The sequence below is a fragment of the Saccostrea echinata genome, unplaced genomic scaffold (genome assembly GCF_033153115.1).
Source record: "Saccostrea echinata isolate AGI-Se365-2 ecotype Australia unplaced genomic scaffold, CSIRO_AGI_Sech_v1 ptg000054l, whole genome shotgun sequence".
Lineage (NCBI taxonomy): Eukaryota > Metazoa > Mollusca > Bivalvia > Ostreida > Ostreidae > Saccostrea > Saccostrea echinata.
Window position 1 is genome coordinate 6405321 of NW_026889803.1, and position 27874 is coordinate 6433194.

General features: G+C 33.5%; 2 protein-coding genes across 2 annotated transcripts in view; one reads left to right on the forward strand and one right to left on the reverse strand.

Moving 5' to 3' along the window:
• Positions 1–27206, reverse strand: part of LOC133171957 (probable ATP-dependent RNA helicase DHX35) — a 134686-nt gene extending 107480 nt beyond the window's left edge. Inside the window, exons 1-16 of the mRNA XM_061306753.1 lie at positions 27109–27206; positions 24506–24639; positions 24237–24329; positions 22690–22767; positions 22473–22577; positions 18622–18683; positions 16693–16762; positions 16399–16458; positions 14876–14919; positions 14450–14518; positions 13172–13268; positions 5730–5761; positions 4733–4820; positions 3993–4089; positions 1689–1742; positions 849–947 (exon numbers count right to left, since the gene is read on the reverse strand). Of these exons, the coding sequence (XP_061162737.1) occupies positions 849–947; positions 1689–1742; positions 3993–4089; positions 4733–4820; positions 5730–5761; positions 13172–13268; positions 14450–14518; positions 14876–14919; positions 16399–16458; positions 16693–16762; positions 18622–18683; positions 22473–22577; positions 22690–22767; positions 24237–24329; positions 24506–24639; positions 27109–27142 (1216 nt within the window). The 5' untranslated portion in view covers positions 27143–27206. The remainder of the gene's footprint in view (positions 1–848; positions 948–1688; positions 1743–3992; positions 4090–4732; positions 4821–5729; positions 5762–13171; positions 13269–14449; positions 14519–14875; positions 14920–16398; positions 16459–16692; positions 16763–18621; positions 18684–22472; positions 22578–22689; positions 22768–24236; positions 24330–24505; positions 24640–27108) is intronic.
• On the forward strand, positions 6443–8285 carry LOC133171956 (probable thiopurine S-methyltransferase). Its single transcript, XM_061306752.1, has one exon. It carries the CDS (start codon positions 6469–6471, stop codon positions 7147–7149), a length of 681 nt encoding a protein of 226 aa, XP_061162736.1. The 5' UTR covers positions 6443–6468; the 3' UTR covers positions 7150–8285.
• Positions 27207–27874: the final 668 nt, after the last annotated feature.

The following is a 27874-nucleotide window of genomic DNA, read 5'->3' on the forward strand; positions in this document are numbered from 1 at the left end:
AAATAATTAAAAGTGATTTAACTCTATAAAAAATAAATAGCTGACAGACCAGTCTTTATTGTTCCCTAATTTTAAATCATCAGAAAATAGATTTAGGTCTCGAGTTTTTTCAACCAGCTAGTTAAAAAGTACAACAGTCTTTGAAATCATTTACTAGTCAACAAATACTTTTTCAATCCAAAAAAAAAGAAAAAAAATTATTGCATCCAATGTACAGCATCCCCAATTTTACTTCACCAATTAAGAGTCAGATAATAGAAACCACTGTATCAATTTGGACTGATTTACTACAAGATTTAAAAAAAAAATTCCACTGAAAGGTAATCCATTTAATTTTGCATTGAAATAGTAATGTTTGTATTTTTTGAAATTATTTTGGAGGAATTTGCCACTGACTTTCTTATAAGTTGGTGCATTTTTTGTAGCCAATTTCTGATTGAAAGTCTATGTATTTACCTGTACAAAGTATATTTTGGGGTGTAACATTTATATTTCATCTTTTATTATTATTATTATTATCTGAAAAACCTTTGTACAGTCTGTATGCCTTTCCTGCCCTCAGACTAACCTGTACAGACTAACCTGTGTACAGTCTGTATGCCTTTCCTGCCCTTAGACTAACCTGTGTACAGTCTGTATGCCTTTTCTTACCTCAGACTAACCTAAGAACAGTATGTATGCCTTTTCTGCCCTTAGATTAATTTGTGTACAGTCTGTAAGCCTTTGCTGCTCTCAGACTAACCCGTGTGCAGTCTGTACGCCTTTACTGTATGCCTTTCCTGCCCTCAGACTAACCTAAGTACAGTCTGTACGTCTTTATTGTATGCCTTTTCTGCCCTCAGACTAACCTGTGTACAGTCTGTAAGCCTTTCCAGCCCTCACTCTGCCTGCTCTCCCAGCCCTTTGCTCTGCTGAAGCCTTTGAAATAGGAACCGTTACCAGTGACTCTGCAATCATTTACAGGAAATCTCATACATAATCATCTTCATATTTTAACTTCAATGGGATTTACACAAAACTTCAAGATTTCCAAAGATTTACAATTTTCAAGTTAAGATTTCAATTTTATCCCTGGTTTTAAAAATAATGGTGTTTGAAATGAGAAAATTTGACTGTATATAAAATTCAAAATATTTTCTCATTTAATTATAGATCTCTTACTGAGTATAAACACTTATATACAACAAACTTGAATTAAAAGGTAAGATTAAAATTGATAATTAGCTCAAACGCTAGCATTACCTTCAATAAAATATTATTTTTATGATAGCGAGCATCACTGCGAGCTCTTAAAGCAACGCCTGGGCGAAGAGAAAATTCGGATTTTGCCCATTGATCCAAGTAAATTTTTTTCCGCAGTTACCTGTGGTCCCATAATGCTTAGCGAATTGCATCTCGCCGCAAACCACGTTCTCGCGGTAGCAACAAAAATTCAACAAAATATAAAATCACCTTGATTTAATGGATAAATAGCAGATAGATAGTAGATTAAACGTTTTTGATTAAAAATAGCACTGTTCAGACTTCGTTTTGGTAATGCAACATACATACGACGTCATATGACGTCAGAGTCTAGACGTAGCAAATGTCACGTGCGGTTTGACGAGCCCGATCTAAATTAAGACTGAAAGGTATCTGCGCTCGCCCTAACGGTCACACCGTCAACATATTAAATAATTTTGACATACCAACTCCTGATTTTGGATTGTAAGCCTTCAGCTTCACAAATCCACAATCTACAACTGTAAAGATGTCAACAATGAAAATGGTTCAACTGTAACATATAGAATAGAAAGAAAACTTTACTATTTTTTCAGTAGAAACTAGGACATTCATTTAAAAATCTGCATTTTAAAACTTTGTCAAAGTTTACTGGACATAATACATGGGATGGAACAGCATTATTGAGTGTATGAACCTGCATCCATTGATACTGGAATAAATTGGATTTTTAAATGTACAAGCTTTAGAGTGCATTTTAATACACAGAGAGGGCCAACCTCCACCAATTCATGTTCAATTACTCCTTTATTCTATTGCTAAGACAAATTTAAGGTGACATAATAATGCATAGGGGGAAGATAACTCGCATTGTAAGTACGTGTATTCACTTTATTCATGGTGTTCACAAACCCAGGAATTCAAAAGACAGTAAATAAGTTTTGACAAAATTAATTTTTTGTTTTAAATACGAGTCAAGGCTACTGGAAGATTCACAAGAGGCCCACAACTCTCATCTGAGTAACTTTGGCCCTTCTTGTTTTTCATCAATAGATTCTTTTTCCTATATATCCTATGTCAAACTTTGATCACCCATTGTAGCCCCAGCCTACCCCAGGGGGTCAGGATTTGAACAAACTTGAATCTAAACTACCTGAAAATGCTTCGTGGGTCTTTTCAAACCATGAAAACAATGAAAATTAAACCCTCACAAAAATTAGTGATTTCACAGTAGGTAGCGACTGTTCCTTTGAAGTGAAAGTTGCTGGTCCTTTGGATGAGACCTTAAAAACCATGTTACGGTAGGCGTTGGCACGATAAAGAACCCTCACTGCTCAATGGCCCTCCGTGCCTAGTAAAGGTCTAAATTTGAAGCCCTTCATCGGTTTATGGTGGCGTCTCTATACGAGTGTAAAAATTCTCAAATGGGACGTAAAACAACATACAATCAATCAATCCTACGTAAAATTTTGATCACCCATAATGGTTCTACCCTCCCCCAAGGGTTCATAATATGAACAGACTAAAATCTACACTATGTCAGGAAGCTTTCACAAAAGTTTCATCTCTTTTGGCACAGTAGTTCTTGAGAAAAATATTTTTAAAATATACATTTAATTTACTGCATTACAGTACACACTGCTTGTATGGAACTAGACAGGGTACTGACTTACTGTACACAATGCCTGGGATGGAAACAGACTGGATATTAACTTACTGTATACAATGTCTGAGATGTGGACAGACAGGGTACTGACTTACTGTGCACAATGCCTGGGATGGAAACAGATGGGATATTAACTTACTGTATACAATGTCTGAGATGTGGACAGACAGGGTACTGACTTACTGTGCACAATGCCTGGGATGGAAACAGACGGGATATTAACTTACTGTATACAATGTCTGAGATGTGGACAGACAGGGTACTGACTTACTGTATACAATGTCTGAGATGTAGACAGACAGGGTACTGACTTACTGTACACAATGCCTAGGATGGAAACAGACGGGATATTAACTTACTGTATACAATGTCTGAGATGTGGACAGACAGGGTACTGACTTACTGTACACAATGTCTTGGATGGAAACAGACAGGGTACTTAATGTACATAATATCTAGGATGGAGCTAGACAGGATATTGACATACGGTACACAATGTCTTGGATGCAGATAGACAGGGTACTGACTTGCTTTACACAATGCCTAGGATAGAGGCAGACAGGATACTGACTTATTGTACACAATGCCTGAGATGTAGATAGAGAGGATACTGAGTTTCTGTACAAACTGCCTGGAATGGAGACAGACAGATTACCTACTAATTATACACAATGCCTAGGATGGAGACAGAAAGTATATTGACTTACTGTAAAGATGTCTGGGATGGAGGCAGACAGAATACTGACTTACTATATACACCATGCCTGTGATGGAGGCAGACAGATTATTGATTTTCTGTACACAATGCCTTAGATGGAGGCAGACAGAATACCGACTTACTATATACATAATGTCTGCACTGGAGGCAGACAGAATACTGACTTACTGTACATAATGCCTGAGATGAAGGCAGACAGTAGACTGACTTACTGTACATTATGCCTTAGATGGAAGCAGACAGAATACTGACTTACTGTACATAATGCCTGAGATGAAGGCAGACAGTAGACTGATTACTGTACATTATGCCTTAGATGGAGGCAGACAGAATACCAACTTACTGTACATAATGCCTTAGATGGAGGCAGACAGTAGACTGACTTACTGTACACAATGCCTGGGATGGTGATCGATGTCTCAGCTATGTTTGTAGCCACTACTATCTTTCTTGTTGTTCTTCCACATCTGTCAAACACCTTCATCTGTAGCAAACACAGATTTCATAAAAATTCTTTCGTTTTTCTTTTTTTTGGATCTAAAACATTTGTAGCCGAGATAATGATAAGAAATTGTGAATTTTAAAAACTTTTCTAAGTTCAAGAGGGATAACTCTGTCAAAAATCAGTGGACCATGACCAAATTTGAACTTGACCTGTATTTTCTAATAATTTAAAAATACCTGCATATGCACTTTCAATCTTATACATACATCCCTACATAAGCAATAGAGCGGAAACTGAAAATTTCTTATTTTTTTCCAAAGTTCAAGAGGGTTAACTCTGTCAAAAATCATCGGACCATGACCAAATTTGATTGACTTGCGTATTCCTATGACATATCCATATGTCAAATTTAAGTTGAATGTGTGCAACTGTTGCCGAGATAATGAATGGAAAGTCAATGATGACTGAATGACAGAATGATGGTATAACGGAGTGATGGTACAGGGTAACACAATATGCTTCCAGCCACTCTATAGCGGGGCATAGAAACTGTACTCCCCCGAACTTAATTTGTAGGGGACTGAGGATATAAAGAGAGGTATAAATTCAATTATACATTTGTTCATGCATACCCTTTTTCAAGACTCAAACAAATATCATATGTATTACATACAGACTGTACCTGTTCTGAGGCCGGTAGGCTACCATACATGGGTAAAACCTTCATCTTCATGGCTGCCTGGGTCCTAATACACTCCTTAGCTACATCTCTATATAAGAAATATTAATGTCTCTCATATATATAAAAGAAAAAAAAATATCCTTTTTTTCTAAGTGGAACTATTTCAAGCTAAAATTCATAGTATATTATATAAATAGTGCACGTTTTTGAGGGTAACAGTTGAAATTGACACCCCAAGGAAAACCATTGTCAACCGACACGTCAGCGAAGGTTGACAATGGTTTTCGAGGGGTGTCAATTTCAACTGTTACCCTCAAAAACGTGCACTTTTTATTTTATTATACTGAATGTCTTATTGATTTCGGATGTCATAAAAAAATTCGGAGATCGTCGTTAACTTCAAGCTAAGAAAGCTTTCAAACTCCCCGCTTCTATTTTCTCAATAGGAAAGCTTCGTAAAAGATTTACCAACCTCTTTATTATTTGTTTGCTACTCAAAAAGTCCTTTATCACCTAAAGTTTTCACTCGCAAGGATGTTTCGTCTGTCGTTTGTCTTTTTCAAGTAAGCTTCATCGGACGCAAGCTTTTATTGACGTCGTTTATTCGGCTTCTTTCAAACACACAACCGACGTTTTGAGAATTCTACGGTGAACCGTACGCGCATGATTTGAACGCATGTGATATTTTCGTAATGTTACCCGTTGTCAAGTGTGTTGCTAACGCTGAGGGTAATATTACGGATTGTTAAATGTGTCTAAACCAATCAGATTTTAGTATTTAACATGAAAGTATAATAAAAATGATTGACAACTTCATAATTTCCTTTAATCCACTATGTCAGATGTTGAACTGGTTGGATTACTGGTATTTTGCTTTGATAGTGAGGCATTATCTGTGAATCATTCTAGAATTTCTATTTGCCCATAAGGTTTTCTTGTATATTTATTGTCAAAAATTTTGTTATCTAAAATTTGATCTTATTAAAAAGGATCTTACATCAATTGTCTTGTCACAGTTTCAACTTCATCCTACAAGAATTGATAAATTTAGTACAATTGCATGCAATATCAACTGTGAATACTTTACAGCAATCAGTATGTACATAAAGACACTTACGTGTTTTAGCCTAATTGTCTCTACATATCTCTAAATTTACATAGCATTTTAGAAACTGAAAGTGTATACTATATCTAGAAGGCATAATATACAGCTCAAAAAACTTGAATTTCTAACCTTAAATGCTTTTGTGAATTAACTAATAAAATGCACATTTTGGAAATAAAGATATTGCTACTTGACAAAGATGCAAGCAAAAAATATAAAAAGTTTTGCAATTTTATTCAAGTCTTTATAAATATACTAACAATTTACTTTGAAGTACTTAGTTGCTCCCCTTTTGAACAAATAACAGCCTTAATGCTATTACAGGCATGTTAAAAACTAAGTTTTCACTGTACAGAACCTTTTTTTGGAATTAAGCACAGTTCTCGCTTTAGTGTTTTCTACATATCTTTAATTTTTTACTTTTAACTTTTAAAAAATGCACAAAAGAATATTTCTCCTCCTTTTCCTTTTCTTGTACAAGTTCATCAGCAGTATTTACAAAATACTAAAAGCCATTTAAAAGAAAATGAAAAAATACCCTCTCTGTGGCCCCCTTATACAAGGCATGCATGAATGACCTGAAGTGCCCTCATATATCAACACACATACAAAAGCATAGAGAAGACTCAACATGGCGCACCATGAATACCCTCAACAGAAGATGACAGTGGGGATGTGGAAGGAGTGTTGGAATACCTCTGATGTCGACTTCCACAACCCAGATCTTAATGAACTGTTCCTAAAATATCACAAAAGAATGCTAACAAGGCCTGGTATGAGAATATTTGTGCCTCTGTGTGGAAAAGCAGTGGAGATGAAATGGTTGGTGGATCATGGATATAAAGTGGTGGGATTGGAGGTAGCACCTGTTCCTTGCAAGGCATTCTTCGATGAGAATCACATTCCTTATCAAGTCTCAGACATTGGGGCCATCAGAGGGGAGAAGTATGAAAGCTTAGATCACAAAATTGTAATTTACTCCTGTGATTTTTTCCATCTTACTGTGGACATATGTGGAGAATTTGATGGGATATGGGATAGCGGTGGCCTTAATTCTATGGATGTTGAAGACAGGGAGGCCTACATTCACAGAATCCGAACGGTGATGGGGAAGGGGTGCGTGAACCTGACTGAATTTGTCAACTTTGACAAGTCTATTAGCGATGTTCCATGGAGCATGACAACCGAGGACTTGAAAAAAGGCTTTGGGAAAGGATTCAAGGTTGAGGAGTTAACAAAAGAGACAGCCTCTAAGAGATACCAAGACCAAGGCTGTTCCTCAGTGGAGTTGTTCATGATCACCAGGATCTAAAACTTGGAAGAGTTGAAACCAGAAACCAGTTTAAATGTTGTTTTTTCTTTAATGTTATTTTGCTCAAGGATTTTTTTTTTGTTTACCATGGGAACGACTTGATAAAGATATTTGAATTATTACATCAGTGCCATACTTTTAATTCTTCTAAGATTTTCTGATTTATCTGGCAGCACTCATCAGGTGATTACAGCAGAGAGATTAAGAGAGACAGATTTATAACCAGGATTACAAGAGGATCAATAAGAAGACTAGTGGCAAGCATCTATAGCTGTGTTATATAAGCATCTCAGTGGCTATTAGAAAATTCATATTCAATAGCATCTTATGAAATTCAAATTTTATACAAGTTCATATTCATATGAAATTACGTACCATATAATCAAAATATGTTGGCTTGCTTCTTTTTACAAAAATCAAAATTTGGGAAGCAACATGATGATTTAATGTCGGTTGTGTTTGTGAAATTACTTACAGTAAAATTGTGTGACCTTTATTTTCATCAACAGTATTTACCCAATCATTTTACTCAGGTTTTATTTTTTTGATTACTCTCTGGTGTTTATGTATTCAGTGCAATGTTTATCTTTGTATTACCTTTGTATTAAAAATTTATTTCATTCATAAAATCCAACTGTATTTTTTCCTTTGGGCTAAAGAGCCACAGTTTATTATATTTTGCAAATTTTTTTAATGAACAAGCATGAAGAACATGCATGGACAAATTAATTAGTAATGTTGAATGTTGTTTGCATTTATTTTTTGTGCTAAAGATTAGTGCCATATATAGTTATACATATATTTTTTAATACTGTACAATATACATGTATCACAATTCCTATTTGCTTGTATTGTGAAACAGATTAAATCACTTTTTATTTGCGAGAACTTTATTTTTGTGTAATTAAGTGAGACTGTCTGATCATAAAAATTTCATTCTTGCCTATATTTGATTAAATAATTCTTGTTTATTAATGATTATATGTAACAATAACTAACATTCCTGAAATTTTTTGTCACTTATAAATATCAAATAATTAAATGTCTCACAAAAATAAGGTATCGCAAAAATAAGGTGATATAGATACAGTATAAAAATGTCAAATGTTGAATGTGATATTGCAAATATTCAAATAAATACTTTCAGCAAAGCAATTAAACTGTACTCTTAGTTTTCATCTTATATAAAAACAGATAGTAATAGGTCACCTGAGTGACTCAGGTGATCTAAAAACAATGTATTACATGTAATTAGATACTTTCTCCCTGTTTAATTTGTCTTCTTACACGGTACACATGGAAAGACAAATATTTTACTCTGGTTGATTTGAATGTGACATCTCCTTACTTCCTCAGAGATGGAAATACCGTAAATCTGGAAAATTTTACTATAGATAAATTTTTAGCAAATTTGCGAGTGCATTGCATTCGCAAAAATATTTTTCTTAAAAATAAATAAACAACAAAAAATGTAAACAAAAATTTTTCTGACAACCGGTGTCTTTTTTTAACCCCGTGAATATCTGTTCATACTACAGGCTAATTATCCGTGATAATCCATGCATTAACTACATTCAATATCGTCCGATTGTTTGACTGGGCAGTATGTCTCTTTTAAATCATTTCTCTAACAAAGAAAGACCAGTTATTTTATCTAACAACGAATTCTTAGCACGACAGATAGTTAACGAAGAACTTACTCTCGTGTATAATGAAACCCCGACGAAAGGAATGTGATTGTATGTACATGCATAATTCATTGTATGCACATCTGTAACTTATAAAATGTACGTTATAAAAATTTTAAGAGCTTTTTATTAGCTCTTCTGAGCCAAAGGCTCAAAGAGCTAATGCTATGGCCATTTGTGCGGTGTGCGTAAACTTTTTAGAATATGGGCCATAACTCAAGAACCCCTTGGCCAATTATTGTCAAATTTGTCACAGGGTATCCTTGGCCCAAGGGCTCCCTTTTATACTAAAACTGGGGTTGTGACCCTTTAACAAGGGGAGATAATTAGGAAAATAGAAACAAAAGTACTGGTTGCTAAAAAATCTTCTTCTCAAGAACCACTGGGCAGATTATCACCAAACTTACACAAAAGGATGAGGATATATTGTAGATTAAAATTTGCACGGGGATTTACCCTGGGGCAAAGGGCGTGGTCTCAAGGTCACTTCAAAGTTGACCAAAAATTACATTTTATTAAAATGTTGATATTTTGCTTACTATAAGGACTAGGATCATCAAATCTTGTCAGTTGGTGCATCTAAGGACCTCATATCATGTTGACTCAAAAGTAGGTCATGGTGACCTACTTTTTAAATTTTGCGGCCATTCTTTTTCAAAATGATTTAGAGGCATATTTTGAACAATTTAAGGCCTATGATCATCAAACTTTGTCAGTTGATGCATCTTGGGTCCTCAAAGTACGTCAACTAAAAAGTAGGTCACCTTGACCTACTTTTTGAATTTTATGGCTAATCTTTTTTAAAACAATTAAGGTCATTAATTCGAATACGGGGAGGCTTAGAATCATTAAATCTTGTAAGATGATGCATCTTGGGGCCATAAAACATATTTATTAAAAAGTAGGTCACAGTGACCTACTTTTTGAACTTTGCAGGCATTCGATTTCAAAGCATTTTAGAGGCATAATTTGGACATTTTAAGTCCTATGATCATAAAACTTTGTAAGTTGATGCATCTTGGGTCCTCAAAAAAGGTCAACTGAAAAGTAGGTCACCGTGACCTACTTTTCAATTTATATGACTATAATTAAATATTTCAGGTACTAATTGGCTTAGAATCATCAAACTTTGTCAGTTGATGCATCTTGGGTCTTCGGAGTAGGTCGACTAAAAAGTAGGTCACAGTGACCTACTTTTGAAAATTTATGGCGTTAATTAAATATTTCGGGTACTAATTGTCTTAGAATCATCAAACTTTGTCAGTTGATGCATCTTGGGTCTTCAGAGTAGGTCGACTAAAAAGTAGGTCACAGTGACCTACTTTTGAAAATTTATGGCGATAATTAAATATTTCGGGTACTAATTGGCTAAGAATCATCAAACTTTGTCATTTAAAGGATCTTGGGTCTTCAGAGTAGATCGACTAAAAAGTAGGTCACCGTGACCTACTTTTGAAAATTTATGGCTTTAATTAAATATTTCGGGTACTAATTGGCTTAGAATCATCAAACTTTGTCAGTTGATGCATCTTTGGTCCTCGGAGTAGGTTGACTGAAAAGTAGGTCACTGTGACCTACTTTTGAAAATTTATGGCTGTAATTAAATATTTTGGGTACTTATTGGCTAGAATCATCAAACTTTGTGAGTCGATGTATCTTTGGTCCTCGGAGTACAGCAACTGAAAAGTAGGTCACGGTGACCTACTTTTGAAAATTTATGGCTTTAATTAAATATTACAGGTACTAATTGGCTTAGAATCATCAAACTTTGTCAGTTGATGCATCTTGGGTCCTTGGAGTAAAACAACTGAAAAGTAGGTCACTTTGACCTACTTATAAAATTTTATGATTATAATTTTAAAAAATATTTTAGGTATTAATTGGCTTAGAATCATCAAACTTAGTTGATGGGTCCTCAGAGAATGACAAGTGATAAGTAGGTCACCATGACCAACTCTCAGGCACTAATTGGCTTAGAATCATCTTGGGTTCTCAGAGTGTGAATTGGAATTTCAAGGGTTTATGTAAATATACAGGATACTTTGAGGCTTCAAATAGAAGTGATAGGTTGTACAGTTTATCAGAAGAGCGATTCAAGGCCCATGGGCCTCTTGTTTTTAGCGCCAATGACAATTCGCAAAATTTTAAAACGTAAAAATTAATCAACACCTTTTTGACCCAGATTCGCAATGATAAATCGATGTAAAAATTTCCAGATTTACGGTACTTCATTTTAACAAGCAGTGAAACAGATTTCTTGTTAAAATCAAGGCTTGATCCCATTCAAGAACTCTCTTTCTAGTTAATTAAAGTTGTAATTACTTCACAATATACTTCAATATTAATTGAGCCATCAAAAATAAACATGTGGTCTGAGAGATACTTATACAGACTAACAAGACCTTGAACTCTGTCAGTCAACAGCCTAACAGTCTTCAGAGAATTTTGACAATCCTTGTATCAAGTCCATCTTACCACGTATACAATTTAAATGTACAACAATATTCTGTTTACCAGTTTTCTAATCTATTGTGTCGTATGCCTCATTAAAATTTTTTTGCAAACCAATCAGGGATGATTGAAATATTATAAATATGTGCATTTTGTGCTTATATATGCTTTATCAATATCAATTTTGACATATGTACCACAATTTCGTACAGGAAAAAGAGCATACAGAATTTCAACAACAAGGATTAGGTCAAAAGTATGCATCGATAAAATTTTATGGACCTTGAGAAGTCCATATATTTTAACTTTCACAGGTAATAAATGAGATGTGCATCCATAAATCTTAATTTATCAAGGAAAACTTATATTATCAATTACACAGTGTACTAAAAAGTTCATATACATTTGACTAAAATACAGAGTTATATTTGATTATTATCAATAAAAAGTAATATCAACATAATTAAGTGGACTTCGTCCCCTTAAAAACTTTATTTGACTTGCATGCTCATATGCTTAGCTCAACAGGTAAAAAAAATCACACAAGGTTAAAATTCTGGTCATAAAGTTACTCAGGTGTCAAATTTAAGCACCATATATATCAGGTAATCACAAGCTAATAAATTTCATTCCATGCATTCAACACCAACTCTTTACTATATAATTTATCAGTATCAGATTTTATATTTCCACTATTCAAAGATTCCTGAATTTATAAAAAATATTATTTCAGATTGTATCTGACTTGCACTGTCACAAACACTGAAGCTATAATCAACTTCATATTTTGATTTTATATCAGTTTTGAAGTAGAAAGAATAAAAAGGAGCCCTTAATCTCTAATAATGAGAAAATAGCTCAAGAGCACTTATAGGGCAGGACTGCTTAATATCTACAAGAAAGGCAATGACTCGCACTGAATGAATGTTTAGTAAAATCCATTTTTTAGTTATACGTAAATTCATCATTACAGGCTTCTCCATGTACAACTAAAAATACCTAAAATACATGTACATATCGCTTGCAGCATCTTAAATATGTCTAAAAGCATTATCCATGCAAGTTTGGTCAAGATGCAATGTACATATACATTTGTAGTTACTTGCTATATATTTTATCTAGCAACTTATTGAGAAAATAATTACATAGATTTTTTCTCAACACCCTCAAAGACTAGTGCAGAAGATACCAGCGTTTTTTTCCCGTATACAACTGATACCAGTAAACAATACCATTCCCAATGCCAAAAAGCATTCCCAATTTTGAGACTAAAAGTTCCCAATGCAACTCCTGAGGAACAGACTACGATGACATCGTAATTCTTTTCATATGAAATGTTGTATGAGTTAACTAAATGTTTAACTTCTTCTTAAATTGAAAGTAGAGATCAGTGGTAATATGGTGGGACATGTTGTTGACAGCACAGTCATGGTAGTGTCTTACATTTTTGACAACTTGAATTATGTAAAACAATGAATACTTGTTGGTTATTCTTTAAAGCATGAATTAATAGATAATAAGGTTAGAATAAATGCAAAATAAATTTCATATGTTGACATGACAGAAAATTTCCGTTTGTTCTATTTCGAAGCTATTTTTCCCAATTGAATCGGTACTGGACCCATTCCCAATGGGTAGAAAAAATCGTTGGATACAGAGTATTAATTAATACCGGTACTTCAAACTCTAAGTGTATCCAATTTCTCACACAGTCAAACTCAAATTTAAGAGAAAATGGATAGATTCCCTACTTCTACAGAAAACAGAGCTGCATTCTAAGATACTGTAACCAACTTCTTAAAATGGAGAAAGGACATTTAATTTAAAAAAATCACGGAACACAACGAAGGTTTTAAAATAAGAAGGGAGGTAATCAGACTCACTTGTCCAGTAAGGAAAGCCAGTATATCCCCTTCCTTCTCCTGGTGGTGAATCTTAGTGATAGTCTCCACTGTGGCCTTCAGATAATCTGGAACTGGGCTATGAAAGAAAGAAAAAAAGGTTAGAGGGAATGTGCCACCTAAGTAGCATGGAGTATGAGAGAAGGATGAACTGAAGTTATTTAATCATTGTTAATCTTCCATGATACAAAAACCCTTCCTCTCCCAGGTCCAAGATTACTGGACAGTTTGATTTTTAAAGTATATCAAAGGTCAAGGTCATGAAATCAGTGATTCTGATATTTTACCAATCTTATATATTTTCTATCTATAAAACACTGATCTCAAATGGTTCAACAACTAAAAGGGAGATTTTTTTGAAGTAGCTAAAAGTAAAAGTCAAGGCCAGATAGCAATCCCTGACACTCTTTTAAATAGATACTGTAACAAGCAATACACATGCTTTTTATCAAAATAACATTTTCATTATTCAATAAATACTGTCCACATTTTAAAAAAAAATGATATACAGAAACTAAGGTCAAGGTTATGAGTAATCTTTGCATCTCAGGAAACATTTTGAGAAAATCAAAATATTAAGGTCAAAATAATATTTTTTGGGGTATGTTTTCGTAACAAGCACTATTGACACTACATATCAAATCACTACTTCTCAAAATCCATAGTTCTGTAAATGAACAGAAGCTGCTAAAATATGATAACTGCTAAAATAATTATACTACAGAATACTGACACAGTCAAAATACATGTACTGTTGAAAAGTAGGTCATGGATAATTCCAGGTCACAAGGTAATTCAGCCTTGTATGTTATAACAGGTACTGTGAGAACCAACAAACAAGCTTAATATCTCAATGTCTTAATATCTCTCAAGCTGTATTTCAACAATGTATAAATTCTTGAGAAGAAGGCCTACTTCACATAGAACCTCACATAGAAACTAATATTTTTTTCAACTATCTTGTGACATACACATACTAGATTTCAGGTTCCTAACTTTTACATTTCGTAAAATATTAGTGGGATGACCAGAGAGACTCGGAAGTTATTCCAAATTTTAAAATCATAGCAGGTGCCTCTGAAAAGCTTTATAAAATGTTTCTAAATTTTGATACATGTATTACATATTTACTTCCTTTTTCATCACACCCCCTACTGATCTTTTCATTTTCCAAAAAGTTATGCTCTTCAAGACTGTTTATGATTTTGGTGACATTTCTCTCTAAATAACTATACAGTGTATAATGTATGAAATATTTACTCCATAGTGTAATGGATATCCACTGGAAAATTTCTGCCTTCCACACTCAGTATAGCAGCAGTGTCTTTGCTGAGTAAAAAAATCAATTCAAAAGGTATTAATTCCAAATCCCATATATTGCAAACACAAAATATATCTTCAACACAGCAGTCTACAATCATTACAATAATTGCATCATGTACATATATATACACATTTCTGAAAAAATAGTTATTGATTTTACATTTTCTGTAAGAAAATACATTTGTGGCATTATTCATTTTTAAAATATTTTGTATTCACTACAAATTTCCAGTGCCAATCTACCCACATCTTGTATCTAGCTCTTTAATGTTTCTTTAATGTGTGTTTTTTTTTGTTTTTTTTTAAGGGTGTTCTTTGCTAAATGTTTCACTTTTCAATATGCAGTAATACAACAGAACTTACTTAGAATTTCCTGAGTTGTTATTATTGAAAAAGTCTTTCATCTCCTTAGAAAAAGAAATAAATCCTATTAACAGCAAACAAGAAAAAAAAAATCCTATTCATAGCCAAAACTTGCATTAGATTTTAACATGAATCACCTTTTCTGGATCCGGTTGCACGAACGTTAGTTAAATTTAACTGGCCATTAACTTTGCGTTAACCCGACGTTAAATTTAACGGTGAGTTAAACCGGTTGCACGAAAGTTAACTAACAGTTAAAGCCTAATTAAGTTTTTGATTTAACTAACAGATTTAACTGAGGTTACCTACGTACATTAAATATTTTATTAAGCATTAAAATCAAAATCACGGAATTGTTATCATTTCAGAACTTGTTTGCGTGGAAGGAAGAACTTATAGAGATAATAGAAATGTCTGACTTGAGCAACATGCAAATTTAATCCCAATTTCAATTTAGGCAAGATTGTATTATACATTGCAGATATATGTTGAGATATTATCTGCAAAGAACAACAAGATGAAATCATTCCATATGAGTGGAGATGTAGGTACTTTTTTTATCCGATTATGCATACAATAAATGTCATTATATTTTATCAAAATGATCATCATTTTAAAAAAATCTTAACCTCAGACAAGTTACTGAAATGAAGGTTAATCGTTCAATTCAAACTTAAGGCATATAAAACGGGGAGGGGTGGTGGTGTTCCCCTCCCACTTTTTAAGAGTTTTTTTTTTTTATTATTTTCAATTTCCCTCCCAAAAATCAATGCCTCATGTTAGAACTTAATACTGAATACATACTTTGTAATTGCATTGTTTATATGCATGTAAAATGACTATCTTTCAACGTAAGAATTCATATTTGAAGTAATTATCTTTAATAATACATATTTAATATATTTTACCAATATAAGAAATTAATATTTAAAGTAAATAACCTTAGCATTTATGAATTGACATCATTTTGATTATGACATCAGAAATATTTCATCATATTTAAGGGAAATGCGTGTGTAGAACGATTTTAACAGAAAGTTAACTAAAAGACATCAATTTAATGTGAGTTAGCTAATTTATTTTTAATAGACTTTCGAACAACAAATTTTTAACTGACAGTGACGTAACTTGTCGTTAAAAATTTAACAGCTAGTTACTACACTAACTGGAAGTTAATTTAACTAACGTTTGTGCAACTGGATCCTGGTTAATATCAAACAACATATGATGCTCATGAATAAAATTTCAATCTAACTTTAACTTGTAGAGTTTTAAAAAGTTTTCCCTCCCTATAATGATGTTATCCCGCAGGTTATTTTGATATTCCTCCTAAACTCCCCACCATGGGTGGAACCAAAAATCCCCTTATACTTTTTAAATGTCCTCTTCTATTTCAATTCTAAGGAACAACCCTGGAGTCTCTACATAATGCAAGGCACATTTAAAGAATAATGGGGCACAACTCTTGTGACCAATCAAAATAAAATGGATGAAAACTTTTCATTATAAATGTAAGACTGTACCTCTGCATCAAGTGTGGCTGAAGCAACGATTATCCTGAGATCTTCTCTCTTTTTCTGAATCTGCATCAAAAAAAAAAAAAAATAATAATAATAATAATTTTAAAAAAATCATAATAATTAATTCAAAACATAAGAAAAAAATGTGTATTTTTTTTTTTTTTTTTTACATTATAACAATAAACAATTAGCAAGAAACATCTTTAAATCCCATCAGAAATTAATTCTATTCTTTAATAAGCTGACAGCTTAAGTTATTGGGCTTATGTCAGATCAGAATCGTTCATAAAATCAAACCTTTCGTAAAAGTCCCATAATCAAGTCTGTATTTAGAGTCCTTTCATGTGCTTCATCCAACATAACCACACTGAAAAATGGAAAGAAAAAAATTATAAATTCAACTAGAACTGTCCAATAGGGACAAATACCCCCCGCTGGGTTTTTCAGAGAAAGTACCAAATCACTAATGTTTTCTAGATGTGAGATGTGTTCACAATTTCCTTAAACATTTCCAGTGAAAATTTAATTACTCATTATATTTTTTATATGTCCGTCTTAAGACGGGACGTATTATGTTATAGCGTTCATGTCCCTCTGTTAGCTTTTTCATGTCCGGCTTATTATTTAGTCTTATTTTTTTCATTATGTTCTTTACAGCAATCTGTAACAAGAAAAATTACACCTCTCCCATGGGTGTAATGATCAGGCACTGGTCAAGGAAAATTTTGATAGCAGAAAATTGCATGTCAAATTAGAGATAAATTAATGAGTTTAGTGTGAGGTGATAACTGGTAGAGCATCTCTGATCAAGCAGGTGTTATCTACATCTCTTGGGAAATGGGCAAAAGGAATCAGTCTCTTAATTAATTGCTTGTGTTGTATTGAATTGTTCTTGTTGGCTAGTCTTACTTTCAAGATAAATTTGATGTAATTAAAACTAATTTGATATTGTTTAAAATAATTAAAACTTATATGATATTGTATAATATAATTTAAACTAATTATTTATTGTACATTTTTTATTTGAATTTTTATATCTTTACAACAAATTGCAGACTGCCTTGTCTCACTAAGATGTCATTCGACCAATTGAATCTAAACTGTTTATGATAATTTAACAATATTTGATGGGCGTATAATGCTGTGGTGGGGCACTTTATTTTAATGAATGAAACTAAGGTGCAGCCTAATAAAATATCAACACTAATAATTACAGTGTTTTTTATTACATTGAAAAAATAGTTTGCAACTATCTGTCATCTTTGTGAGACATGACACTCTGCAAATTGATTGTTGAAAAAAAAAAAATATCATAATTAATTATACAAAATCAAATTGATTTTAATACCTTTATATCAAACTCATTTTAAAAATAAAAGGCTGGTTTTAGTAACTATGTATTTTGACAGACATAAATAACAATTAAGAGACTTAGACAACAGAGATCTTTCTTTCTTTCTGCCCAATTCCCCGGAGATATAGATAAGACCTGCCTGATCAGAGATGCCCTAACAGCTTCCCACACTGAACTCATTAATTAATCTTTAACTGGATGCATGTCCACTCATTACTCCCAAGGGACAAATGGATTTACACTATCTGCTGTGTAATGTAAAAACTGTTTTTAATACTTTGTGGGGTTTTTTTTTAGTTCTAATGAGTAGTTTTAAGCTGTAGTTCACATTTTTGTACAGGTGTTCTAGATTCTATGTCTCAAACCTTAGACATGAACCCGAAATGACTAAGTCAATAAAAATTTAAAAAAAAACACCTCTAAAATGCAGAAAAATTATCAAATAATGTTGAAAATACCAGGTGCACATCTTCATATGGTAAATAATAAGTGTACAAATTTTCATACAAATCTATGCAATAGTTTCTGGGAACAGATCCAGACAAAACCAAATAATAAAAATGAAAAAACACCTGTAAAATGCAGAAAAATTATCCAATCATAATGAAAATACCAGGTGCACACCTTCATATGGCGAATAATAAGTGTACAAATTTTCAGACAAATCCTTCCAACAGTTTCCAAGAAATGGTCAGGACAAAATCTCGTCTACAGACAGACTCAGACGGACAGACAGACGGACATGCTGATTCCAATATACCCCCCCTAAACTTCGTTTGCAGGGGGTATAAAAATACATATTTGTGCTTTGTCAAACCTCTAGCTAAAATCAAATGTAGGGAGAGCTAATTAGCTAAGGTACCATTCCATACCTGTATTTCTTCAGCAGTGGGTCTTCCATTATTTCCCTAATCATCATACCATCTGTCAAAAACTGTAAAAAAAAAATATTAAACATAGGTAATCGGAGATTACAGAGCTCACCTCAACAAATGTTGTTTTTAAGTAAGGCAAAGTCCCAAACTAATAATCTAGTAGTGTGCATTCCTAGACGTAACTTTGGTCTGATAGGGCTTGCAGTTACTTGGGAATGAACTTACTTAAAAACTTTAAACTAGTCCCTCATCCAGAAAATGTTAAGTCAAGTCCAGCATCTGAGCAAGTTTGAGAGTGTTCATCCTGTGAAGCATCATCCATGCAAGTTTGGTTCAGATAGCCATCATAGTTTCTTGGTAATGGACCTGCTCCAAAAACTTAACATGTACCTTATTTTGATGCAGAGAAAGGAAAATAAATAACTGCACCAAAATGCCCTTTATTATTTTCAACAGCCTTCCATCTCATATGTTTCTTTTCTTGGGATAGATAGTCTTAAATCAAAGACATAAATGTCACGTTTTCTGTCTTTGCTGTAACAAGTTTTAATGGACCATCATCAGTATGCAGCCACCTCTGCCGTTTTTGTGACCTTTACCTGTGCATCCCTATCCTGATCTTTTTAAAAATTGCATCACACTAGATTTTTTCAAACAGATTTGGACTACCGTATATACTCGCCTATAAGTCGGTTTTTTGGGATTTAACTTTTGGTCCAAAACTCTATGTCCGACTTATAGGCGAGTCATCAAAAGCTTGGTATTTTTCTAGACGACGAAATGTAGTATTTTTAACATAACTTCGACGATTATCGTTGAGAAATGTCTGAACATATTATATTATTTATGTATTCTAAGATTATATATAAAGTACAAGTATTTACATGTTTTAATGATTTTATTTTGATCTTAAGTGTATATTATTTATTTGATTAATTATAAACAAAAATATTTCTCTAATTAACTTGTGACTTACTGTAAATCTATCGTTTTTCGGTAAAATTGAATTGCGAACCCGATATACCAGTAATACGTTCAGCATTAATGTATAATTATATGTACCGTCTGCAATGTTTTAGACAACAGAAATAATATTCTTAAAAAATAATTCAGAATATTATTCTGGGGCTATTAAAACTCGATTGTTTATGATAATGCTTCCGATGTGTAGTACACGATTTTCTCGGGGCGCATGCCACTAAATAAACACGTTTTCAGTTAAGGGATACAGGTAATTAACACTGATTAAGAGACAATAATTGCTGATAAAAGATCAAACATAGCGTTATTAAAAACAATAGATATGGCTTGGATATTGAGCACCTCCTAATTAAATATCATCAAAATGTTACTAGCCTCGTTACATAGTTCTTCACCATGCCAAAGAGACCGAGATCCGCCTATGATCGAGATCGGTGTATAAAATATACAAGACAAGGAATTTAACGCTTAAACAAAACAGTATTAAAAAGAAAACGAAAATGGTAGTGGTTTTGTTTGTTGAAAAATAAAAATATCAATTACCGATGTCATATCCTAACATATTATTTGAACACAGGTAAATACATTAGATTATTGATATGAAATTTATAAGAGAAGACAAAAGAGAGATAAAATATCGGCGTAGTTTCTCAAAATATTATTTGAAACACATGTAAGAACAGTAGAGCATTGATTTGAAATTGTCCACCGATCCTGGCAAAAAGTTGTACCGACTTATAGGCGGGTCAATGGCAAAAACCTCCAAAATAACCTCAAAAATCACAACCGACTTATAGGCGGACCGACTTATAGGCGAGTATATACGGTAATTTAAAATTTGAAAATTAACAGTCCAGACCAGTCCAGACGAATTTTTACCAGCCTTGCCAACAGGACCAATGGTTTTCGACAGGTCTGAATTGAACTTGTACTCTTCTTTGAAAAAAGAAAGGTCAGTGTGACTTAAAGATAATATTTGATCATTTTAAAGTGTTAAAGAGATGTAATACAAAAGATGAAATTTGTATGCATTACTTCTTTGATATAATTCATTAACTTACTAGGTACTTACAATGATATTGCTAATTGAAATTACAATGATATTGCTAATTAAAATTTAAAATCTACACTACCCCAGGATGTTTCCATATAAGTTTCAGCTTTACTGGCCAAGCGGTTCTTGAGGAGAAAATTTTAAAAGATTTTTCCTACATATTTCAATGTAAAAATTGGATTCCCTATTGTGGCCCTGCCCTACCCCCAGGGGTCAAGATTTGAATAATTTAGAATTTACACTGCCCCAAAATGCTTCCACATAAGTTTCAGCTTTTCTGACCAAGTGGTTCTATATCTTTCAATATAAAAATTGTATTCCCTATTGTGGCCGCGCCCTGCCCACGGGGGTCATAATTTTGAAAATTTACACTACCCAAGGATGCTTCCACATAAGTTTCAGCTTTTCTGGCCCAGTGGTTCTTGAGAAGAAGATTTTTAAAGATTTTTTCTATATATTTCAATGTAAAACTTGGATTCCTATTGTGGCCCCACCCTTCCCCTGGGGGTCATGATTTTAATAATTTAGAATCTACACTACCCCAGAATGCTTCCACATAAGTTTCAGCTTTTCTGGCCCAGTGGTTCTTGAGAAGAAGATTTTTAAAGATTTTTTCTATATATTTCAATGTAAAACTTGGATTCCCTATTGTGGCCCCGCCCTTCCCCCGGGGGTCATGATTTTAACAATTTAGAATTTACACTACCCCAGAATGCTTCCACCTAAGTTTCAGCTTTTCTGGCCCAGTGGTTCTTGAGAAGAAGATTTTTAAAGATTTTTTCTATATATTTCAATGTAAAACTTGGATTCCCTATTGTGGCCCCACCCTTCCCCCGGGGGTCATGATTTTAACAATTTAGAATTTACACTACCCCAGAATGCTTCCACATAAGTTTCAGCTTTTCTGGCCCAGTGGTTCTTGAGAAGAAGATTTTTTCTATATATTTCAATGTAAAACTTGGATTCCCTATTGTGGCCCCACCCTTCCCCTGGGGGTCATGATTTTAACAATTTAGAATCTACACTACCCCAGAATGCTTCCACATAAGTTTCAGCTTTTCTGGCCCAGTGGTTCTTGAGAAGAAGACTTTTAAAGATTTTTTCTATATATTTCAATGTAAAACTTGGATTCCCTATTGTGGCCCCACCCTTCCCCCGGGGGTCATGATTTTAACAATTTAGAATTTACACTACCCCAGAATGCTTCCACCTAAGTTTCAGCTTTTCTGGCCCAGTGGTTCTTGAGAAGAAGGTTTTTTAATGACCCCACCCTATTTTTGTCTTTTCTTGTTTATCTCCCCTTGTAAGGGAGTTTGGCCCTTTATTTTAACAATTTAAACTCCCCTTCACTCAAGGATGCTTAGTTTCAAATTTGGTTAAAATTGGCCCAGTGGTTCTTGAAAAGAAGTTGAAAATGTGAAAAGTTTACAGACGGACGGACGGACAACGGGTGATCAGAAAAGCTCACTTGAGCTTTCAGCTCAGGTGAGCTAAAAATGTGGAAAAATCACTGGGTAGCAAATCAAAGATGGCCACCTTAGTTAGTTTCACATCTCACGACATACTTACATAAAATGGAGTTATTTTCTCCATGCTATGGAATTTAATGTTTATTTACACAGACATTTTTGCTTGATTTCAATACACTTTGTTCCAAAATTATAAATTTCTAAAAAAATTTGTTTTCGAAATTGACAATTAGTGGCTAGGTGAGTGGTCCATCAATTGAGCTAGATACCTAGAACCTAGAAGCTAGGCTAGCAGTTATGATCTTGAACTAAATCTTGTAGTTGAGCATTTTAAACTAGTTTACTTTGATTCTAGTGCGGGTAGGATCTGATGTGTCATCAAATCTAATTGTGTATCCTACTTCATCCCCTAACAGCGCACCTCTCTCCTCTGCTACTCGTGTTGCCACCTATAAGAATAGGCAAATAAATATCAGGACAAATTCCAAAAGAAGTTCATCAAGTTTCTCCTTTTTCCTTCAATATTCATGATCAAAATAAATCATATTCATAATCACTGACCATGACAGCAGCAACCCGTCGTGGCTGAGTGACTCCAATTGTATGTCCCTCTGTTCCCCATCCAGCCTCTAACAAGTACTGAAACAGCGCAATTACAAAACATGTACCACATGTACATATTACAGCATTAAAAAACTAACATTTTTATCCCAGGAAGCACCTATGATCCTAAAATTCTCCAGTGATTTTCATTCAAACTGATATGATTATGAACCCGCCATGACTTCATCAAATTGACAATCATGTCATATTACAGGTGAACTTCAGTATTTTGACATGAGATGGCGACAACCTGGCATATATCAATGTTCGTCCACTGTCCTGGCAGTATCTACTATATAAATGATTTGCAATACCTGGAATATGTCCACCTCGGTAATGTTGACTACCCCGCTTACCTCGATGTATATTTACAGTCTCAAAAGCAAAATTTCCCAGGTACCGGTAGATGTATCGGGGCAATTTTCTACTTTGCAAAACCTGACAGTTTGTAAGATTGTCATTCGTCATGCAAGGACAACTGTTCATCTTGACATTGTAAGAAATTCACACCTTTCCAACCCATGTTTTGATTGCACACTGCTCATAATTTTATAGACTTAGTTTGTAAATGAATCCCAAGCACCCTAGGTTCTCAATCAGATGTTGATTGCTCAATGATAAATTCATGATTCTGCATAAATGAATATATACAGACATTCATTTATACTGAAACCTATCATAACTTTAATTTGAGAAAGGCAACTGAATTACAATGAATAAAAACATGTTGAATTCAATTCAGATATATATTATATCAGAAATTAAAAGGCTTAATTTATGATATTTTGTGTTGAAAAAACATTCCGTAGGGAACAATCCAATCAATTAATGACACATTCAAATGGTGATTGATTGCAACACCTGTGATTCAAACATATATGTAACATAACTGCATTAGTTCAAGTACACAAATGTTTTAAATTTTTCTTTGTTTTTAAAATTAGTTTTCTTTCTAAAATAAAATAAGAAAATATATGTATTTGTTTTCTTTTTCATCTCCAGGGTAACAACTTTGGATGGCTTAAAGCTTCAACAGCTCATTTCATATCCTGTTCTGACAAAAAGCAAACGATACATTTGGAATGCTGAATGGAAAATATTCAGTTAATTTAGAAAACTTTTTATGTGGAGAAAGAACACATTTTGTCGATAATTTACTTTTATTACTTCTTAGATTTTGTAATAAACATATTAATAAAAGAGAAATTGCTCAAAATAAGATGAATAACTGATTTCTGAATTCATGTAGATAATAAACTTGTCAATGTTTTGGTATGCAATGAAATCTTGGATGTTGAGTCTCACTGTGATATCTCAACACTCTGGATATCTCGACATTTTCCAACAGTCCTGCCAATATTGAGTTACAGAAGTTTATCTGTATACAGATTTTTTATTCTTTTCACAGAAAAAATATTTTGAAGCAATTTAAGATCTCTGTCTATGACTTCAGCATTGAATGTGATGCAGTACATTGCTGGATTGAAATTTAAATAAATCTCTACCTGGGGTATCTGTGTTGATTTTCCACACCCTGTCTCTCCAACAATCACCACAGTCTGGTAATTCTCCACCAAATACAGGATATGATTCCTCAACTATTGAACACACAAAATAATTATTCCTAGAAAATACATACTACAAGATTAGCAACCTTTATCTAATTGTTCTTCTTCCAGAACAAGTTTGAAATTTTTTATTCATTGAGAGCTAATGAACAAGAGAATTGGAACTCAGAAGTTTGCAGATATGTCAGTATTTCAAATTCTCATGCCTTAAACACTGGAAGTTTTTGCCGCTGTTGCTCTATGGACAGAGATACATTCTGGTTGTACACCACAGTTGTCCCCCCTTCCTCACCCACAATTTTCCTCTCCTCCTTTATAGCCTGGTCGGGGGCCTCAGTACCTGATAATTATAGGGAAAAAAATATTTTAAAAATATAATGCTGGAGTAATTAATTGACTTGTGATTTAATGAATACTTATGCAAGTTCATCTTCGCTAGCCAAGGGTTTCTGATCCGAAATCTACTCTAGTAGAGTAGATTTCGGATCGGAAACCCTTGGCTAGCAAAGATGATCGATGCAAGTTAAATCTGCCCAACTTTACAAGGAACAGCATAAGAGGTATATTTTCAAGCAAAAAGAAAACTGGGATAATGTGATGGACCAGAATAAAATACATAGCCAGGTCAAGAAAATACTGGAAAGCTATTCCACCATCAGAGTTACATGTATCTGGTAAACAAGCGAGTCTGACTACCATTATATGTTTCTATGAGTAATAATTCTGTAACAACATTTCTGTTTATCCTTAAAACTTGACAATTACTTGGAAGCTTAACTTGCTGCTTATGCTTTTTGTCAAGAATAGAAGCATGAAAGGGCTATACTTAATTGAACACATATTCAGTTAAACTGAACACAAAGACAAGGGTTGGACACTGTTAAGGATGAAATGGTACAATACCATACCGGTATAAACAATAAAAAATGTACTTGAATGCATTAAATATACATAGAAAAAGGATTATATACTGATTTGGCTCCCAGTATTCCCGGTAAATAAAATGGTATTTTACCAGTAATTTTGAAACAACTACTCAGTCCGGTACAGAAACCGAGTAACCATGTCCAACCCTTACAAAGGCAAAGGTGGACATGAATTAAATTACTCAAATCACTATCTTGGAATTGTAGTGGTCAGGGAGATTCGCTCACAATGGCAAGACAGAAGTTAGTTGAGCATCATCAATTCAAATCCTGGCTCTGGGGATAAAATTTTGACACACTCACTTAATTACAATAAAACTTGGTTATAGTGAAGTCCTGGGAAATGTGAAATCACTTGGCTTTATCCCTAATTCCTTATGTCCATATAACAAATTTGTTAATAAAAGCATTAACTACAAAACATACTTTAGATATCTAATGCTTTCTGAAGAATTTCATATATTAATACTTAACAAAAAAGAAAGTTTAATATTTTAAATTTTGAGATCATAAAAGATGTAAATTTCATTATTTTTAACCTCTATGGACACAAAATCACTTCGCTATATCTGTAAATTTGTCATATCAGAGTTTGTTATAACCATAAAATTTTACAAAGAATTATTAAGAATTTTGGAGGTCAAAAAAAAAACTTCATGAATTGGCTATATATCCTTGTTCATATTAAAAGAGTTTTACCATCTCTCAATCAAAAGGAATTTTATTGTGGACTACTGTATACAGGGTTATTTTAGCCCCGTGTTATTTATGCCAGGCTTTCACACTTGCAAGCAATTTTGCCTCATTTTAAATTCGCCCAATCACAGTTCTGTTTAAGAAATTATACTGTGTTCTTTGAATTTGCCCCGTTTTAAATTCGCCCACCTGTGAATAAGGCGAAAGGGGCAAAAATTTCCCTGTATACAGTATGTTAATTTTTATTAAACTGACAGGGCAGACAGGCTAACCCTAGGTATTATGCCATTGTGTAAGTTGTGAACTTTGAGTGGAGCTTTTGTGAAGGAGAGCATGGACAGATAATAAATGTGGCCTGCTGCCAGCTAGCTCAACCACAGAACCAATCTCCAGATATCAGTGTCTGTAGCAGGTCCAGTTCGTACAATCACTACATTTAACTACGTAGTTTGAATTACCTACGTAGTTTTATTTAGCTACTTGAAGTAGCTTTATTTTCCTATTTAAAACAAGTTTTCACAAGTTTGCTTTTCATTTAAATTAGACAAAAAAATCACAAGTATGTGCACTACTACTATTTCTACTATGGAGTTTTAAAAAAGCAACCCAGAGCACAGATATAGTTAAACATTACTGCTTTTGAAATGCATTTCCACTGAGTAACTGTACAGCACCCTGTGTGCGTTGAAGCATGGATAAGTATGATTACATCACATTGTGCTGAATTAATTATTACCAATCAATTATCATGTTAACCAGAACTGGTCTTCTTCAAATTTATTTCATTCAAGAAGTAACTGTTCGGTCACAAATTTAACTGTTGAATATATATAGCCCCAAAACTTTCAGAACTTTAAATGCAATTACGCTAATGAGACATCTTCAAGAGTGACTTTTTTCATGCATTGTTTTCAGATCAGTTCAACGTTGAACAGTTGAAAACATCATTAGGTGATCACTGCATCAAAGTGTGATTTTTATGTACATTCTTCAAAAATTCTCCTTTAAGACATAAGTATGACGAAGAAGCTAAATAAAACTACTTCAAGTAGGTAAATAAAGCTATGTAGGTATTCAAACTACGTAGCTAAATGTAGTGATTGTGTCGGACCTGTGTGAATCCTAAAAAAATAAAGAAGCTCTTGACCAAGGCAAATACAAGTAGACAAGTGCACTTTTAAATTTACCAGGCTTCCAAAATTTTGGTGCAAACGATGACATTAATATCTGTTCGTAGCTTCACCACATTTTCAGTCGGTTTTGACAGTTTTCAGACCGTACTTTTCCACGTGCAATTCGTTCGTCAGACTGCTGATTTTTGTTTACTTCCGATTACTAGCTCATGCGCGTTGCAAAGTTTTCAAAACCCGCGAAAATGGCGCGGTCGGTTGATTCCGCTTTACTCCGAAGTTTGTCGATCATTCGTGGGGCGCCACTAAGGGTATATGAAATAGAAAAATACAATTTTTAAAAATAAATAAATAAAAAAAAAATTAGAAAGACCTTTTATTGATAAAAAGAACACTGAACTGATTACAGAAATCGGTGATTAAAATCCCAAACAAATAAAAGAAAGGTAAACTTATATTTTGTGGTCAATTGATCTTCTTAGTTTGGGGAAAAATACCTATTGATCATGTACAGCAATAATGCAAAATATGAAGACGTTGGTTCCATGGGACATATTTTGATAAAATAGAATATGTTGTAAACACCATGTTTAAAAAAATATTAAAAAGAAAAAAACCCAGCTGATTAACAGTTAAATGAATTAGGAGATTTTAATAGGAAGAACGTATATATTAAACTGAACGCTGGTTTTACTATAATGCTTTTAAAAGTTGTAATTGACAAATATAAATACCAGAACAAAGTCATACAGTGTAATTTCCTTTTTTTTTCGGTTTTTCTCTTTCAGAGTTTAATATTTTACCTTGAGATAACACACAGCAC